Source organism: Falco cherrug, chromosome 4, assembly GCF_023634085.1.
Source record: "Falco cherrug isolate bFalChe1 chromosome 4, bFalChe1.pri, whole genome shotgun sequence".
Classification (NCBI taxonomy): Eukaryota; Metazoa; Chordata; class Aves; order Falconiformes; family Falconidae; genus Falco; species Falco cherrug.
The window spans coordinates 72,975,402-72,994,675 of record NC_073700.1 but is presented as its reverse complement, the minus strand read 5'-3'; the positions used below and the strand labels follow the sequence as shown (position 1 = coordinate 72,994,675).

Below are 19,274 nucleotides of genomic sequence, written 5' to 3'. Positions count from 1 at the left end.
TCAAGCAGCTTCTCTGCAGTCTAGTCAGCAGGCAGACTTCTGGTGGCACTGGCAGGTGAATAATACGACACAGGCAGCTTCAAGCTCTCCTCCTGAAAGTGGCTAGCTGTATTTCCCAATTCCTGCTGCACAGCCCCTCTGAGATTAATTTCCTCTTCTGCAAAATGGGTGTGTTTATCTACCTACTTAATGAGATTTTTAGAACTGAATAATATTTGTATTACACAATTATTATGCATTATTGGCACTAGGCAAAGTTAGAAAAAGGAAGAGATGTACTGCCAAGGGATTATTTATTCATTTATTTCACTACATTTCTAGAAGCTGTGCTCCCCATAGTGCTCTGTCAATGCATCATTTCTCGGCTAGAGTGTCCTTACAAAGCTAGTTCCAGGCTTTTGAGCTTAATTCTGATAAACAAGTTTGGGAGTGCTGTAAGCAAGGAGTGTACACAGATTTATTCTGTAAATTTTATACCTTATTTGTTTTTCTCTTTTTTTAAAGCCTCTATTGACCAACTGCTAAGAGCCTTGAAAGTCTTCAGTGTGGTCTGGGAGCAAGGACAGCTGTAAAATTTTAATAACCTATTTCCAAAAAACAAGAGAGGAGTTTGAGAGAATGGAAAAAGACTTACACAAAAGCACACAACTTTTGTAAAATAATCATCTGTAGTGTCCTAAACCAAAGTATCAGTCCTTGGTCATTATCAATGGAAATTTTGGATGATAACAAAACAGATCAACTTTCATGGGGACAGAGGAATATAAAGTACTTTCATCATAATTGCACAATGGGTTAAGTACATATCAACTAGCTAATATTCTAGCTAGTTTGAATGTTAAAAAGTAATGAAACCGTAACAGCACAGCCTTTGCATGTTGATTAAGTAACAAGAGTTTGCCCAGCCTGTGCCGAACCATGGGTTTCAAAAGATTTGTTTCACTGGTATTTGAGCTAAGTTAAAGCTAGCAAGCTCACCTCAATGTACATACAGTCCACACTTTCTAGCTGGCTCAGTGCACTCCAAATTTTTCACTTTTGAATATTTCCAGTCTGATAATTTATTGTATAACCCACCTTGCCTACTTATGACCCACATTCCTTGCTGGAAGGCAAGGACAGCAAAAGGAACAGTAACCATCCTGTACTTAAAAGTCCAACAGTCTCATATGACAGTTTAGATAGAGAGTGTCATGTTTGATTCCCATAGGCCTAGAAAATGTAGAAGTTGGCCCAATGGAAGACAGATTGCAGAAACAATAAATGAGGAAGTGAAGCTGGAACAAGGAGGGGTTACTCTGCTACTGACTCATACCTAGCTCAGCAGCAGAAGTGGCAAATTCCTGGTAAGTGGTGTCTGGTACATTCGGAAGTAGGAGAAGTTAAAAAAAAGAATGGAAAACAAAAAGCATGGTGAAGAGCAGAAGAGAGCAGCTTCACCTTTTCTCAACTCTGTACAAGACACCTGCCTGTTCTGAAATAGAATGGGCTGCTTCTACAGCTCCTTATCATGCTCTGATACTCTGTGTGCAGCTAAAGCCTGCCTGAGTTAACGGAAAGTTTCTTAAACCTTAACTCTACGTATTCTCCTACCTCAGCTTTGGGAAACACCATCTTAACTACAATACACAGCGAACCCTGCAATTTATGTTGCACAAGAAGCTTTACCCATCCCCAAAAACTACTTCTTCCAGGCGTATCATGCTGAGCATGTGGATATTAAGTTTTCAATGCCAATTAACTCCAGTGACTTGGAAGGTAGGTCAATTTATTTATTTTTAATGATCATGACAGAATATTTAATTATGATCCATGTACTTCAAGAGAGTATTTCCCCTGGAGAAAACAGGGTTGGCACAGTGAAGCTATTCTCTAAAACCAGCATGATGCATTTCCAAATGAGAGTGGAAGCTTTTCAGGGATCACTGTCCCTACGGAGTATGTACTTACGTACCATCCTGAACAAGGACAGATGTCATCATGTGCTTACATGCTCAGAGGCCATGACATGAGTGTCAAACCTAATGAGTGCCTTGAGCACTTCTGTAATGGAAGCAATAGTCTTGGGGTGAGAAATACACTGCTTCATTACACAGGCTTTTACCAGAGTGCCAGTTCACATGAACAAAATCACATCACTGATTAATACAGTAGGTTTTGTGTCAGGAATATTTTAATTCATTTTACTTAAGTTAGTTAACAATTCATTATAGTGAAGATAGGTGAAATCACTTCATTTGTGTAGTTCTCTTATCCTACTCAGTTTGCACAGTTCAATTCAAACCATAAGAACCCCAGCATCAAAGAATTAATAGAAATGTATAGCTATGAATGCACTCTAAAAGCATACAAAATTATCTTTTCAAAACTGAAATTTAAACTTATGGCTTGTTATACAAATCTAGGGTAAACAGTTTTGCTAAATGAAACAATGAAAGTTACCTGAATTTTGTAGATTCTTCTGGTCTCCTTATCCAGGTGCAGTTCTGCAGTTTTGTGACTATATGAAGATAATAATCTTCCGAATATCTAAAAAAGGCAACATCAAACACTAGAATATATATATGTATGCATATTCAGAAACAGTCTCTAAAACATTCAAATGATGCATGTATTAATAATAATGTGCATGGTGCATATATAATAGATTGCTTTTAGAACTCCATGACCTATTTTAGTTTTGTAATTTGTAACAGTACTATCCTCATTTAATTAGCATGTCCTATTAAACATCTCTTCTTAATACTGACGTCCTAATGAACTTTTATTTCCAGAAACTTTCAAAAGTACACTGGCTCAAGCTTTAATATTTGACCATAAGTATCTTGATGTTATTAGAAATAATTTCAAGTGCAAAAGTCCAAAATAATACAAAAAACCCCTCTTTCTTGCACTCAGTGTTTTAAACTTCAAAAATGTTTTGAAATGTGGCTCTTGCAAGCCAAGATGAGACATTACACTTCTTATGCCTTTTCTTTCATTTACCTTATAGTTCTCAAAGCTCAATTCGATCATCTAAGACCATAGACCAATATTTACAAATGTAAGTTTTCCTTCAAATTATCTCTTAAATATAAAAATCTGTTGGTTTATGTCAACCAGCACTTTGGTTACATTGGTACATATAACCAAAGAGCTTTCTGCTCCATTTAAACCCTTTCAAAAGATTTAAATTTGTCCATATTCAGAACATGTAAGTCAAAAGAATAGAGACATTTCCTCCCTTATAGGTTCAATGTTAACAGTTCTTCCATTTGTGCTGGGTAACCTAACATAGGTTTTTTAAAAACAATAACTGACTAATAAGGAGCACTTGATGAATGGGAAGAAGAGATTATATGGATGCCATGACTGCAAATTCTGTGGGACTCACGTCTTCAGAAAAGATCTACCTTGTATTATTTTAGCAAAAATGGCTTAACCTTGGCCCAAACCCAAATGATCATGAGTTTACGTAAGCTGGAACTTAAAAGTGGGTATTTTGAACAGTTTTACAAGAGTTGGGATGGAAAGAAACATCACCTGTTTTTAAATGCCGCATGAGAATTGAGAAGAAGGAATATAAAAAAGGCTGTGCTGGTTTACAGCAGCAGAGGTCAACAACCCAAAAGCTTCCTTCTTTGTGTTCAACAACACAGCTATATGGTAAACATTTGAAAAAACAGATCCCATTGTTTGCTTCATAAAAGTACTGCAACCGAGTAAAAACTTTTCCCATTTCCACGTAGAAAAAAAATTTAAAACTTTTAAGAGGAATACTGCATTAGAACTGGTCTTTGGCTCAAGTTTGCACTGGTGACAGCATGTATGCTTGATTTGCATTCTCCAGACTGAGCAAACACTTAAAGGAACTAGATGATTGCGACTAAACTGGTTTTACTGAGTCCTTACACAACTCAAGAGAGCAGGAATGAATGGGCAGAGGTGGGAGAAGAGTGAAACTAGTTTCCTTGCAGCTGTAGCTGACCTGACCTGGTGCAGTACATTCTTCCTCCTTCCAGTCCAACTCTGAATCTGTTCTCTCCCTTGTACCACTGCTGGTACTTACTTGACTCCACCTCTGTTTTGTTTTTGCCAGCTTTTGCACTTGTTAAATGCCTTCATAGGCCTCTTTAATTTACTGTCATAGCAAAAAAAATAACCCAGAAGGAAAAAAATATGCATATACATTTTCTCCTTCTTTAGTGTGTTAGACCAGATCAGGAAAAATTCCATTGAACACCACAGCCAGTATAAGCAAGGGGTGATGGCAGTGGAGAAACTGGGAACAAGACCTTCCTGTTTTGGCAGCTGCCTGCTGGTATAGTATAATAGCAGCCTTAGAACTGCAGCCAGAGCAAATGGAACTACTTTCTTCATGAAGCTGCTACCTAAATTGGCTCACCGTGGGGTCACACAAGTGTCAGTACCAGCACAGGGCAGGACAGGGAGTGTGTAGGGGGGGAGGATGGCATAGAAGCACAAGTTTAAAATAGCCTATGCTGATGCTGAATCACTCATCTAGTTTTATTCCTTAAGGCTGAACAATAAATAACTTGTAGATGCTGGAACTTACAGGAAAATTCCAAAAATTAATAGGATAACATGGCAAGAAGACTTACTTAGGCTATCATTATCCAGGAGCCAAAAAAAAAAGAGAGGAAAAACAAATTCTAGCCTAAAGACATTGGTAAGATGAAGATCAGAGTCAGAAATTAAAAGAAAAATCACCATCAGCTCAGAAAGAAATTGCACAGACTGACAAGTTATTAGCAAATTAAAGGGAGACATCTGGTAAGGAGACAAATCAAAGCATCATCCATAATGCTAGTTCTGAGGCCTCATGAGAAACACCATCACTCACTGTCAGAAAAATGTAAGGACCTTCTTATACACGTAACAGAAGCTGCACCTAGGGAAAAAACACCAATACAATGCAAGAACATTGCTGCCTTTCCACTGCTGTCTACTGGATAGAATCACTCCTGCTTGGAGGTGTCTAAGCTTACAAGCTCACCCAGAAAAGCTGCACTTACAGGTCTTTACAAGGCAGACCACCACCTCTGGTCACCCTATGCACCCACTTTTACTCCTCTTGTGCCTTACAAAGACACTATGGACTATCAGAACTCAGCTCTGAGCAGAGCACCACAAGCAGCAGACATCCCAGCAGCATGTGCTGGGGGACACGAGCTTCCCAACAGTGGCAGTGCTGCAAGGCAGCCACCACATCTGCTCACAGCGATGCAAGGCTTCCAGGAACCAAACTCTACTCGAATACAGACAATATTCCCATACTTTTTTTTTTTTTTTTAAGACCCAAAGAGAAGTTGGGGGATTTGCTGCAGCTGGGTTTACAGCCCAGAAAGCTTTGTTTTCCTCTCAAAAAGCCTATATTAGCATTTACTGCTTTAAAGGAGCCTTATGGACTCTTTCCTCCAATGGAATCAGTCCAGAAGGCCATCAGGGTATCATTTCATGGCCTGCTGCAACCAGACAATCCTCTTCTCCTCCGTTCCATTTTAAAGAGCTGGGACAATACATAGATTTCCACTGGCACCCAGGAGTTTACAGCACATATTCACTAATGCTAAAAGGGGTTTATTATTAAGATTAAAAAAAGCTCAGGTAAATTGAACTATTAAAATACGTGGAAAAGAAAATAATTACAGTGCTGAGAATAGTGAATGAAACATGCTTCATTCTGTTTTTGTCTGCCACCTGCACCACAACCATTATAATAACTTGCTATTGTAGGAAACTCATTTATACTATATAAGCCTTGCTGACAAATAACACCTGAAAGGGGGTTTTTTTTGCCTGTAGTACTTGTCAGGTACTCTGTGACCTTCTACATTAACTGCAGTAGCTAAGGTGGAATTATTATGCACAGTTGAGACACTGACAAAGTATAAGTATCTTCTAATTTTTGGCAGATATCTAAAGGACAACAGCAAGGACAGAAGTGTTGAGATACTAGGGAGGCAATAGGTAAAATGTCACAACGGAGACACAGATGCGGGCCCACTGGTTACTTGCTAAAACTAAACATCTACTTTAAAAAAGCTATTAGAATTAGAAGAAAAAATGAGCAGCAGGAATGAAAAAAGATATTCCTACTTGACAGCTTATGCTCAAAAAAGAAACAAATATAAAGAAAAAGTGGCAGGAAATGCAAGAGAAAAGGAAGATCCCTTTTGCCTTCGGACACTTAAATACTACAAAAACAACTATCAGTTTTTAAAGCCCTCAGGAGAGTGTGCACAAGGCTTGCTCTAGAATAAAAATGGAAAACTGCCAGCAAAACTCAGCATTTCAGGCTCTTTATCAGCACCAGCACATACCTGCTATAACAATAACTTCCCACTTACATAGCATTTTTTTACTATCAAATCATTTGACAAGCTTTACAATAGTATTTTTTCCCCCTTTCTGCCAATTTAAGAGGCAAGAGTGTCCAGAATGTCCCTGAAACTCTAGAACTGCAATATAAAGCATTTGTATACCTGTGGGTCACACCTTGAAAAAGCAGCAAAGATTGCTGCAGCTCCTCTCAGTGAAGGACAATGAGTTGCAATATTCATACCACAAAGCAATCCCTTGCTCCTTTGTTCCAAGCATCAGTTTCTCTTCCTACCTGTCCAATTCATCTTCTGCCTCATTAAATGGTGCAGCTCCTTTCTTTTTAGCCACAGAATAACGGTATCACACCTCCTGAAGTTTCTCCTACAATCTCAGCTCCAAAACATTCTAGATATGAAGAGCATGTCGGCATTGCTGCAGCCAGTACAACCTCATAACACACAGGATAAATAACAGCATTTATATTGCTAAACTGGATTTTGGAAGCAATACAGTGACTGGTTGACCTCCTCTTGTGTTAATTATTAAATTTTTCAGTCAACTTTATTCTCTGACCTCTTTTTGCCAGTCCCTGTTTCAGCTAACACTAGCAGCACATCAGCAACATAGTGGTCTACCACCCTTCAGAAGAATAAATACTTCAATGGTAGTGTTGCTGATGCAGTGGAATATTGGTGGGAGTAGGTTATAGAGAAGAAAAAAAAAAGAATTAAGAATAAAGACAGAACGCTGGGAATACAGCGACTTAAAAGCAGCTGAAAGACCTTAAAACACAATGAGAAAGTGAGAAGGGGCAGAAAAGATAGAAGAACTGTTAAAATCATGATTTAATGTTGGTTTTGTGTTCAGGAAAAAATTTACTTTTCCAGTCCTTTGAAAGGGGGAAGGCACATAATTATTTTTAGCAGGGCTTTTGTTTCACATTCTATTTATCTTTTCTTCACAAATGGAGGTGGGGGTGGGGATTCCAATTTTAAAGACACCATGGCACAGAATTAATTTTAAGCTGGAACTCAGTCTTAATGGGAAGCCCTTCTTATTTACAATGTTTTATTTATTGGTGCACCCCTACAGGCAAAATGCTACATGTCAAAAGCAATGGGCTGCTCCTCCCATTTTCACTTTAGAAAATGGCAAGGAATTCGAGCAGGGCTGATACTAAGTATCTCTTTCCACATCAGGAAAAGGCAGAACAGCAAGTTGAAACCCAAAATTAATTTGGGGTGTTTTTTCAATGTATCTAAAATTGAATTAATAGTTTCCTATGCCTGGTTATTATGATGAGTGCAATCAATTAGCAGGTTTTTATACTAGTTCATTTCCATACTTATTCTAGTGAATATGCTGAAAAGAATCCATTAACTGAGGTTGCTCATAGTAAGAGTGTTCACCAATCAGGAAAAAGACGCTCAAGAATGAAATTATACATCACAGATTCTGTTCAACCTTTTTGTGAATATCTTGGAATAAAATGTTGCTAACTGGCAAGGAGAAATCTTCTTGGCTTACATTGTGAAAATAAAAAAAAGTTAAATCCAACCTCGAATAAATCTATTCATGTGGAAGAAAAAATGCAGGCAAACACTGGTTGAACAATTTCTGTTTCCTGTTGTATAGCTCCACATTAATATCATCAAGAATTATGTAAAGAGGGCAATCTTCTACTCTTCCATTAAAAAAAAAAAACAACAAAAAAACAACAAAGCAGAAAACACAGTTAACACCTACCTTTTCTTCTTGACAGATGATGACAAAATGTTGTCCTGAATCGCCTTACATTTGGAAGCCTGTTCAAACTGGTAAATTCCATTTTTATTAACAGTTGTTCTGTTATAAAGGGAGGGAGGGAGAAAAAGCAACAAACTTTAAAAGACAGAACATATTCTGATAATACTGTCACATTTACTTTGCTATGACAGTAAGATTAATAATCGTCGATTTAGCTGAAAATATTACCGAAGAAATCTTATTGACTTTTATTGTGAAGCTTTTGTATAAAAGGGGAGTTTGCTGCTAGCAACTATAAAATCCTTGATTCTTTAAAGTAACCCTGTTTTATAGTCTGAATTATATTTTCTGCTTTACACTGTAATCAGAAAATGCAATGGAAAAAAAGAAATTAAATGGGAAGCCTCTTGAACATTATGTTTTGAAGGTATGTAAAATATTCACCAGCAAAATACTTAGCAGATGTGATTTCCTAAAGTTGTTGATGAAATGCAATATTCAGAGCCAATATAATATGTACAGGAAACACCACAGGTGAAATGGATCTTTGTACTTGTGCCTTAACTTACTGTACTTCCTCCCTTGTTTATTCTTTATTTACATAGTGAGAATAAATATTTGTAAAAGGAACCAAGGCAAGTACCAGTCATCTTTAATTCCTGTTGTCATAATTTCACCAAACACCTGTGTGGTCCTCTTGCTCTGTCAGTTCCAGTAGATGACCGAGATGTAAATTAGTAAATGACTGAGATACCAAGGTCTTACTCCATTCACCTCAGTTCACCCTGTATCTAGGCTCAATCTCATACCATCACCCTCTTCTGTCATCAACCTTCTGCTGTATTGTCATTTACCACAAAGTTTTTTTCCTCCAGCATTTTGATTTTCCTTGCTTCTCACCATCCTTCCCTCTTCCCTGCCCCCCCCTGCCCTGTTCCTCTGGGGCTCTTTCCACTGATTCAGTACTTACAGAGCACTTTGACACTGCAACCAGAACTAGAAATACAGAAGACACAGATGCTGTGTCATTCGCTCCTGGGTGTGAGCTGCAGCAGTAAACAGAACCCATGCTGTTCTTAGAAACACAGACCAACTGAGCCATCTCTGTACAGAGGCACTCACACACAAAGAGAAAAGCTGTGGACACAATGAACTCTGCTTCTGATCCATCATTCCTTTTACTAACAAGGACCAAAACTCCATTGCCTTCACCTGTTAAAACATGGAGACCACTCATCAACATGGTTTCTGCCAAGCTGATTTTGAAGCTTTTACTTGGGAAAGATGGCATTTCAAATCACAGAATCACAGAGTGGCTGAGGTTGGAAGATACCTCTGGAAATCAGCTGGTCCAGCCTCCTGCTCAAGCAGAGCCACTTAGAGCCAGCTGCCCAGGACTACGTTCAGACGGCTTTTGAATATCTACAAAGGTGGGCGCTTCACAAGCTCCCTGGTCAACCTGTGCCAGTACTCAGTCACCCTTACAGTGAAAAAGTGTTTCCTGTTGTTCAAAGGGAACCTCCTGTGTCTCAGTTGGTGCCCGGTGCCTCTGATCCTGTCACTGGGTACCACTAGGAAGAACCTGTCTCCACCATCTTTGCACCCTCCCTTCAGTTATTAATAAGGTCTCCTCTGAGCCTTCTCTTCTTAACTAAAATCTTAAACAATTTGAATAAGAAGACTGACCAAAGAAGAAAAAGCAGAATAAATGCTTATTTTGGTATTGAACAGATGGCATGTTCATAGCTATGACAGGAGAGGAAAAGGAATAAAGCACCTTTCCTTCTTTCTATTGCCTGTGAATTTTCTAGTGAATCAGTCACTCCATAGGAGCGCATCACCCAGGACATAGGCTGCAGAAGGCAGAGATCAGCTCTCTCCTGTTCTTTCCAACATCAAGAATTTCTTCCCAGCATATACTCTGTGCCCCCAAGGAAGTATGTTGTCTGCATCTCTCTTGTTGAGGGCAATGGTAAGAACATAGACCTGTGTCCTTTCAGTTCTGCAGTGACTTTAATAAAGAGTAACAGCTGGCACTACCTACTGAGAACTCCTAGGCTGAATTTGCATACAGCTCCTTATCTAATTCTTTTTCAAGGAGTGACATACAAATGTGAGGGCAGAAGGCTCTCAGAGCGCACAGTTCAGAGCATACAACGCAGCAGATCCAGCAAATATTCTGCCCGCATCATTTATGCACACGGGTTTATTGCAGCTTGGTCTGAATTGTTCTGTCTACACCAAAGAACCAGGTGGACCCTTTCATAAAAGAACCCAACACCAGTTCCCGAACCGATTTAGTTAGCACTAAATCATGTTTCCTCTCTCTTGCTTCTTTAACTCAGTAAGCTCAAATGATTCTTCTGCAGCTGCAGCTTAAAGTAAGAGAAATGGCTACAGGCAAAGCTTAGCTGCATAAACAGAACCTTAAAAAAAGAACTACTGATATCATAAGCCAAGTGCATGTTACTGCTGCAAGTAAGTCTTTCATTACAACTAAAAATCAAAATGCTGGATATGGATTGGAGATGTGGCCCCAGCCCTTCTGAGCCACAGCTGGTCAGAGGAGACCTTTAACACACGCAGCCTGCCGGGAAGACCAAGTCAGAGTAGGCGGTTAAGTTTGATCAGCTCCCTGTGAGGTGCATTGGAGAACCAACGTTCTTTCACAAGTAGGTTTCAGCTCTGTGCAGAAAATCATAGCAAGGTCCTTACAGCTTCCTATTAATTTATGTCCTGAGATCAGCGGGGCACTGAATAAATATTCTCTCAACCAAATACAAGCTTTACTCAACAGACTTTTAGTCTTAAATTCACAGCACTAAGATCAACTGAGGGAAGTTGTGCCATTTTTTAATATGTAAATGCTTTTTATGCACACATTTTAAAGACTTGAAAAATTAAAAAAGGAAGAAGTCAGGTAAAAAAGAATGAGCAAAATAAATCCCTGTTCTGTTTTGTCATTAAATCCTGACAATCACTTTTACAGCCATCAAGGGGAGAAAAAAGGAATGAGAAGTCTTTCCTTCCCTTTCATGTAAAGATTGGTGAAAATGGCACAACTGTGGGGAAAACCAGACATGAATTTTAATCCAAATTCTTTATCCATATAATGCAAGCACAAAATAGATCACCAACATGCTGCTTCTGTGGCTTTTTCCACACCAAATTTACTCAACACTCTTTATATGGTGCAAAAAGACACAAAACCAAAACTATTTATTTGTGAGACATGCAAAACTATGGTTCGCTGGCCAAAGTTAAATTTCTGACTTTCTGTTTAACTGTCAGATTGGCCTCTGTTTCATGAGTGAAACATTTTTGCATTCAGATAAAAGGGGTGTGCAAGGGGCAGTTCAGACTTCTGCTGCATTATTCATCGCAGACTTGTGCAGACATTAGACTCGAATTAGATTTCTGATCACTCAGGACAATTATGCTAGGCAACATTTACCACTAAATGAATTTACCTGACCTAGTGGATCACAGTCTTTATTCAATACTTAGAACTGCACTAAAACTTCTGTAATAAAATCAGGTAACATGCCTAACAATACAGATATTAGGCTACATTCAACTAATTTTGCAAACTCTTAAGACAGATGAGAACTTGAAGTGGAAACCATATTATATTCTGTTGGCTTGAACTCATAAAACTGATGAAACAGGGAAATTTCTGCTGCATTTTCCCTAGAGCTTAGATGTTCTCAAAGCCAGCCTCACTGGCCAAAATCTGAAAATCAGGGGTTTTTTTTAATCATATATGAACAGCTTGAAGACCACATACTTCCTATGGTAATTCTAGGAACTCAGAAAGTACACCATCTGTACTTTAATAAATCCACAGTAGATTAAGACCATGTGCCATATTTATCAGCACGTTGCCATTCTCTATCTTGCTCTCAGGAAAACAGCAGTTCCTTAAAGTGTAAAATTCTGTAAGACAAGGATTACACCCACCTTTAGAGTACACCCACCTTTAGAGTAAGAAATAGAGAAACTACATGGAAAGTCCATGGCCCCTTTTGCTGCACCTGTAGCATTCAAGTCCTGAGACTACAGGGAGCCTTAGTGCAGGGAATCACCAGACAGACAGATGCCTCAGTTAACATGGAGTTCTGGGGGAGCAGTGGCACAGAGAGTAAAGGAAAAGGGAAGCCCTTTAAAACCAAAACCAAACTCAACCCCAAACAGTTATCAGAGTTGGAAAATGGATGGACGTAAAAGGATGGATGAAAAAAAGGACAGGGGGTGGAGGTGGTGGGAATAAGCAAACAGAAAAAGGAAACAGTGCTGGAATTATACCATAACATAAAGATATGCCCAAGACTGAAAGGCCAATCTTCCAGAATTCCTGCAAAATCAGCTGGAAACAACTGAAAGAATGTGGCATGAGATTTTCAAAAGAGATCAGAACTAGACTGTTGGCAGCACTGAAAGTAACAATAATTTCACCTTTAATTTCAGCAACAGTTAAATTCACACTGAAGGTAAGGAAAAATCCCACTCATTGCCTTTATCCACCCCATGCCCAGTAGAATTAATTGTTGCACTTTTTCTACAGCATCCTGCTCTTGTCTGCCTGAAGCAGTACAGGACCTCTGAACCCTGTTCCAGCTGAGCATCTCCAGCTAAAAAGGGTAACTTCTGCATGCAGAATTGTGCTCTTATATCCTTCTACCAAAGTGGCACTGAACAGCTTTATCCCGATTGTGAATACCTTCTGTCTTAATCTCTCTCCCTTGAAGAGACTAATTTATATTTGAATGTCATAGTCTATTAGTTGAATACTATTAAAAACCTGTAAGCCACACTTGCCTAGGAAGGATGCTCTTAAGTGCTATCCTTGACACTTTTTCAAATTAATCTATGATAAGAATATGGTGATGTTTTTAAGGTTTGCAACAATTTAATAAGTCAATATACAATTTAAATGCTTGGTGAAATGGACTATAAAAATGGTTTTATCAAACCACAGAAGTAAGAATTTGTCTTGTAACATTAATCACAGTAACCAAGAAAGAGACTGATCCTACTAGCCTTGTTCAAGTTCCCATGGAGGTTTTGCAGTGCTAAATCAGGTCTTTAAGACAAGCTGCGTTTTGAAATTATTTGGAAGATCTTCTGGTGCTCTTCACCAGTTATACACAAGATTGGATACTTTTTATTTTTAAAATCCATAAACCGCATGACAGGTAACATGACAAGCAACACTGGGAGTTTCATGCTGGGTAAAGTGAAAAGAATAAGGTACTTACTCTAAAATGATGTTACAATAGTACATGATAGACAGAATGACAGAGCAGTTTCACTCGGACCAAGTAAACAGAAAGAGGCTGGGAAACCTTTCACCACTGTCAGAACATAAATGGGTCCTGGCAGCAGCTTTCAGCTGAACACCTATTCATTTAGACAGAACTAATACGTGAGGCATGTGTTCAGAATGTGCTCCTAAAATATGTCTGCATGCATCACTTGGGAATGAAGGGGAAAAAATACTAAGGGAGCAGTAAAATCAGTGAAGTGGCCAACAGTGCTGACCAATCTAAACTGTAGCAAATTATTTGTGCAATATACTGAGCTCCTGTTCATAATCGTGGTAATAGCCTGTCTCTTCTTCCCCTTCTGCCTGCCAGAATGCAATATTTTGACAGGAGACAGAATGCACAGATCTCTGTAGCATAGTTAATTAAGTATAGTTGTTTATTCCCTAGGCCTGCATAAAGATCTGCTGCTCAGAGAGGAATTGGCGAAACCAACACTATAGAACACTGTATTAATACTAACTTGTTTACTCACAGCCCTGCAATCACTTCCTACCACTGCTCATTTACCCCAATAGTCCCTGCATTGGGCTTGCCTCAGACCTGAAAATACAGAGACTAAGGTAGGGAAATAGTAAGCGAATGCCATAAAATTGGCAACACGGAGTAACAGCGCAGTGGTGGTCAGTTCTTCAGGATACTACTGCCTTGTTATTACTTGTATATAAAGTACATATAAATAGTGCATGACAAAACTATTTTCACTTCTCTTGTAGGAGCTGGCATTATTTATCTGCTGTATATTCCTGGGCAGTACAAAAGGAGCTAGAACTTCTGCCCAAGCTTAACACAGCACACCCCAGGCCTCATAACAGACTACCTAGCTCCTGTTATTATTGTCACCTTCCCCTGATAAGCATTAGCAGTACCAAACCCTCTATTCTGCTATTAATGCTGTGACTACACAAAAAAATATGCTGGCACAAACACAGCTGGGGAGGGAGGGAGGACTAAGTGTCTAAAGGCTGGAAAAGTGCAAGGCTACTTCTTTTGGTTGTACTGTTGTCTTAAGCAAGTTTAAACTGTACCTGCAGTTACAGCTTAAAAACTGAGATGATGGTATGAGGTGTAGACATGAGGATTTGCCAGAGAACCGTAGTACTGCAGTGCAAATTATACTGGTTCCATGAATAAATGTGGGGACTGCTAGAACACTCTTAACAACAATGGCCTTTTGTTTAGTAAGAAACCTTACTAACAGGCACAGTAGGCAGTGATTTAAACCAAAGACAAAAACTGGAAGTCACACTGTAGAGGCAGTCACATTGTTCGAGTTATCTAACACTTAACAAGAAAAAGTGGTAAGAATGTCCTGCAAGAGACAAACCACATCTTCAAGGTTACTTACTAGGACACAGATCTTCAGAGAACTTTCGATGCCTGGTCGCCATCTAATGAAATCTTGCTGTGCATAACAGCTGCCTAAATATCTATGACAGTCTGAACCAATCCCCAGCTTTTCTACCTTTCATCCTTTGGTTTCATCCTTTTAAAAGAATTACTCAAAGTAAAGGAACAGATTAACTTTCAATATTGCGAGGCAACAGAGTAATAGGGCCTTAAAGACTCTTCAGGAGATGTCTGGTTACAAATACACCTCCAACAGCAAAGGAAATCATGATAAGAAGAAAGATTAGCTTGCGATTCAGAAGATTGTCCAGTTTACTTACACTTGAGTTCAAGAAGGATAGCACCCAGCTTTTTTTTCCTTTTCCCATTCCTGTATCCTCCCACCAAAGTTGCTAAGAAATCTTAACTTTCCAGAAAAAACACATCAAACTTACGAAGCAATCAGAGTCTAACCTAACACCCGTGCACATCCTCTTACACAGGAAAGGACACTGCCATCAGTGACACAGCACCAAAAGATTGCTCCTAGTGTTACATATCAACATAGTAATGTAGTCTCAACCAACTCAAAAATTCACTAACCTCTGTACAACCTATTTCAATGAGGGACTCTTCTGTCCTTTTGCTATACTCACGGACACTGCAGCAAAACCCCACTGCAAACTGGCATCTAATTCCTATTGACCAGACTATCCATCTCCATCACTGAGGGACTGGTCTGAATCTCCTGAATGGGTCCAGATGCTCTCTGGATCAAATCTCTCCAGCATGGCCCTCAGCCAGGCCCAGTCCAGCTGCTGCCTGGATCAACCCCCTCCAGCACGGCTCCCTGCCCAGTCCAGCTGCTCACTGGATTAAGTAACAGCTCCTGGTCAGTCCAGCAGCTCTCTCTCCTTCCTCGTATGCCAAACATGCACCACAAACTCCTGTCAGGCTAGCTTACTGAGCACAGTTACTCAGGTGAGAAAGAACATCCTCTCCTGGATTCAGCCAGTAAGCCATCCCTCCGAAGACACTACAGTTACAGAAGCTAGAGTGAAATGAAACTTTCTTTGATTAATAATTTACTTGTCACCCTTTTGCAGTCACTTAGTTATGAAAAAATACAATTTCATGTTGATCAAAACTAGCTCCAAACTGGTGCGAAAATCCTCCAAGTAGGTTAAGGAAAAGCATATATTTAAAATTTCATGCTCACTTGCCATATTACAGAGATTAAAAACTGACCCATACGTGCAATGGATTTTCAGCCCTCTTTGGTATGTGTTGCTTCCACTTTTTTTGCTCCAGTTGTGAGTGTACTAAGAACAGATGGGAAGTAGCTAGACTGTTCTCTGAAGTGCTCTCTGCCAGCATTTCTAGTCAATTTTACTCCATGGTTTAGTACACAGAGCTGAGTGGAAGGAGACTGCAGCTCAGAAACTAGCAGGGAAAAGGAAGAATATGACAAGACGGGGCAGGGGGGAACCACAGACGTAACACAAAACAGAGCAGAGGAGAACAGAGTGGCAGCCACAAAAACCAAAGCAGAACAGAGAACATACTGCAAAAGCAGTAAATTATAAGGAATGGAAAAGAAGGGGAAAAAAAGGCAGGAAGGGAAAAAATGAGCGCAGGAAAGAGAAGCAGGCTAGAAGCAAGTAACTGCAATTAGAATTCTGCAAATGTTCCTATTCCTTTTGTTTCGCTCTAATTTTGAAAGATGTTATAAACACGGCTTGTGAAACTTCTAAAATTTGAGGCTGTAAGCACAAGAGTCTTATCGGAAACATATAAGAAACCTACTGTTAGGGTATGCTGCAATGGTTACGACTAACATCACTTAGGGAAAACTTAGGCAATCATGGAATGGTTTGGCCTGGAAGTGACCTTAAAGATCACCTGGTTTCACCCCCCCTGCCATGGGCAGGGACACCTTCTACTAGACCAAGTTGCTCAAAGCCCCATCTAGCCTGGCCTTGAACACTGCCAGGGATGGGGCATCCACAGCTTCTCTGGGCAACCTGTACCAGTGCCTTACCACTCATTGTGAAGATTTTCTTCCTTATATCTAATCTAAACCTACCCTCTTTCAGTTCAAAGCCATTCCCCCTTGCCCTATCACTACATGCCCTTGTAAAAGGTCTCTCTCCAGCTGTCTTGTAGGCCCCCTTTAGGTACTGATAGCTGCGGCTGTTTCAGCCTCAAATTCAGCTACACGGGGTGAGATGGTGGCCTCAGTAAGGTTAACTGCATTGTCACCATCGATTTCAATGTAACCAGAACATCACAGTTCCCATGGAAGACCCAGTTCCCAAGTTCTTTGTATTTTTTATCATGTGTTTTTGACCATAATATATATTAACATCTAATAATTATTAGAATTTCAATGTTAATGAGACCATATAAAGTAAAACAGTAGCAAAAACATTTGCAAATGACTTCGTACATAGTAATATCTCATGTGTGGATTATACCACCCTCTTCTGCACTATTAGTTTTCCTACAGTGTGTGAAGACTCAAGAGCATGAAAACAGAGTCTTTAACATTGAAGCCTGCATGTAGGAAACAATTTGTTTCACAGCTAATTTTACCAACTATTTTCATATTAAACTTCACAGTATAAAATAAGAGGCTGTAAAGCAAAGATCTACACTGATGTAAAAAATCAAGACATGGGATCAAGCGAAAGGTCTCCCATGAAGTAAGATGCTACACAACATGATAAAGGCTTACCATGTCTCGCCTTCATCCTATGGATTTTAAAGAAGAAATCGGTATTTTTAACTAAATACACGTTACAAAACTGGTAACAATATTACCCAGCTCCACCTTCCTGGGAAAAAGAATAAAAGATACCTGGAACATGCCGTTCAGCAAGCACTTTCTGCGCTGTACATTAACAAAACTGCTATACGCAACATTTTATTGGGCTCGAAACCAATGGCAGAGTGGCAGCTGTCATTTAAGAGGGCCTACGAGCCTTTATTAGCAATAAAGTGAATGTTCATTTCCTCAGTCTAATAAGACTCCGACGGTGCTCCCTGATGAAGCTGCCAAAACAAAAGGCAGAACGAAGGGGAGCAAGGGCAGGTCTCCGCTCCTGCAGCCCCCTCCCCACGGCCGCACAGCACGGCACCGGGGGCAGGCTGCCCGTACCTGTTCTCGGTCTGAGGAAGGGACGTTAGGGGGGACCTGAGGGCTCGCACCACTTTCGGCGTGACAGTAGCTACTCCCGCGTCCTCCTCCCAGCCTCTGGCAAGCAAGACGGGAAAACAAAGTTGTCAAAACCAGTGATTAAACATCACCAGCGTGAGCAGCGCCGGTCTCCTCCCCACGAATCGTTCACACACCGCGGACAACCGAGCCGAGCCGAGCCCAGCCCAGCCCAGCCCAGCCCGCGCCGGGGGGCACCGCGCCGGGCTCCGCCGCGCCCCTCTCCCGGCGGGGGGCTCGCCGCGTCCCGCTCCTTCCCCAGCCGGCTCCAGGCTCTCCCGCCCCGCAGCCCCACCGCGGCGGGCGAGACCCCCCGGCCGCCCTACCTGGCGCGGAGGGGCTGCTGGCCGCCCAGGCGCAGGAGGCAGCCGCCGAGCAGCAGGCTGCCCAGCGCCACGGCCAAGGCGATGACAGCCCGCATGGTGCGCTCGGCAGCGGCGCCCGCCGCAGCTACGGCCGCCCCATAGTATTTAAGCAGGATGCGGGGAGGGGGAGGCGGCCATGGCAGCCACAGGGTCTCTCTGCTCCGCCCCTCGCCCGCAGCCCTGCGCCGCCGCCATCAGCCCCCCCTCCCACCGCGGCCGCGGCTCGGGGCCCTGCCCGCCGGGGCCGGCCGCCCTGAGGGGCCGGGGCGGCTTCCCGCCAGCCCTCCCGCCAAACTTTCCCCTCAGGCGAGCGGCGCGGCGCTCCCCGGGCGGGGTGCCGGGGACGGCGGCCACCGGGCGGGGGCCGGCTCGGCAGGGCGCCGCCGGCTCGGTTCGCCCGCTCGCTGCCGGGGCGGCGGTGCCGGCGGGTAGCGGCTGGGCTCGCCGAGCTGCCGCGGCGTGAGGGCGGGACCTGGGCGGCCTTTCCTCACGGCCGCTCGGGGCGTTTCTCGGTAGCCAGGGCGGCGGTGCGGCTACCCTGCCTTCCGAGGGAGTTACAATACTGTGGAAACTTTAACTGGTGGGGGCCGCGGTGCCGGGGGGGCGGGGGAGGCGCGGAGCAAGGGTGGCCCGGCGAGGGGCCGCCGAGGAGGCCCGGGCAGCCTGCCCGGCTCCGTGGCTGGTGTAGCGAGGTCGTGGTTGCCTTAATAGCTCGCTATCTTATTTATAAATGACAGTCGATGTGTTTTGTTTTGTGGGTTTGGGTTTTTGGTTGGGTTTTTTTTGAAGATTTATTTGCAGTGGGTTTGGTAAAGAAATTTTTCAGTGGTAAGTTTGTGTCATTTTACGTAATGTTGCATTTAGTATTGTTTTCACAAGGCCAGCCATTGCCATGAGAAACCTAATAAGGTAACAAGGTGCCATTAATTAGGCTGCCTTTATTACCAGAGGGGGTGGTGGAGGTGCTAT

General features: G+C 41.7%; 1 protein-coding gene across 2 annotated transcripts in view; it reads right to left on the bottom strand.

Moving 5' to 3' along the window:
* ST8SIA6 (ST8 alpha-N-acetyl-neuraminide alpha-2,8-sialyltransferase 6) overlaps positions 1-18,777 on the bottom strand; it is a 36,575-nt gene extending 17,798 nt beyond the window's left edge. Inside the window, exons 1-4 of one of the 2 annotated variants that reach the window (XM_055708059.1) lie at positions 18,267-18,777; positions 17,884-17,979; positions 8,071-8,169; positions 2,443-2,529 (exon numbers count right to left, since the gene is read on the bottom strand). In XM_055708059.1, the coding sequence (XP_055564034.1) occupies positions 2,443-2,529; positions 8,071-8,169; positions 17,884-17,979; positions 18,267-18,361 (377 nt within the window). In that variant the 5' untranslated portion in view covers positions 18,362-18,777. Of the gene's footprint in view, positions 1-2,442; positions 2,530-6,616; positions 6,827-8,070; positions 8,170-17,883; positions 17,980-18,266 lie in introns of those variants that run through there. The other variant, XM_027800439.2, reaches the window with a different exon arrangement.
* Positions 18,778-19,274: the final 497 nt, after the last annotated feature.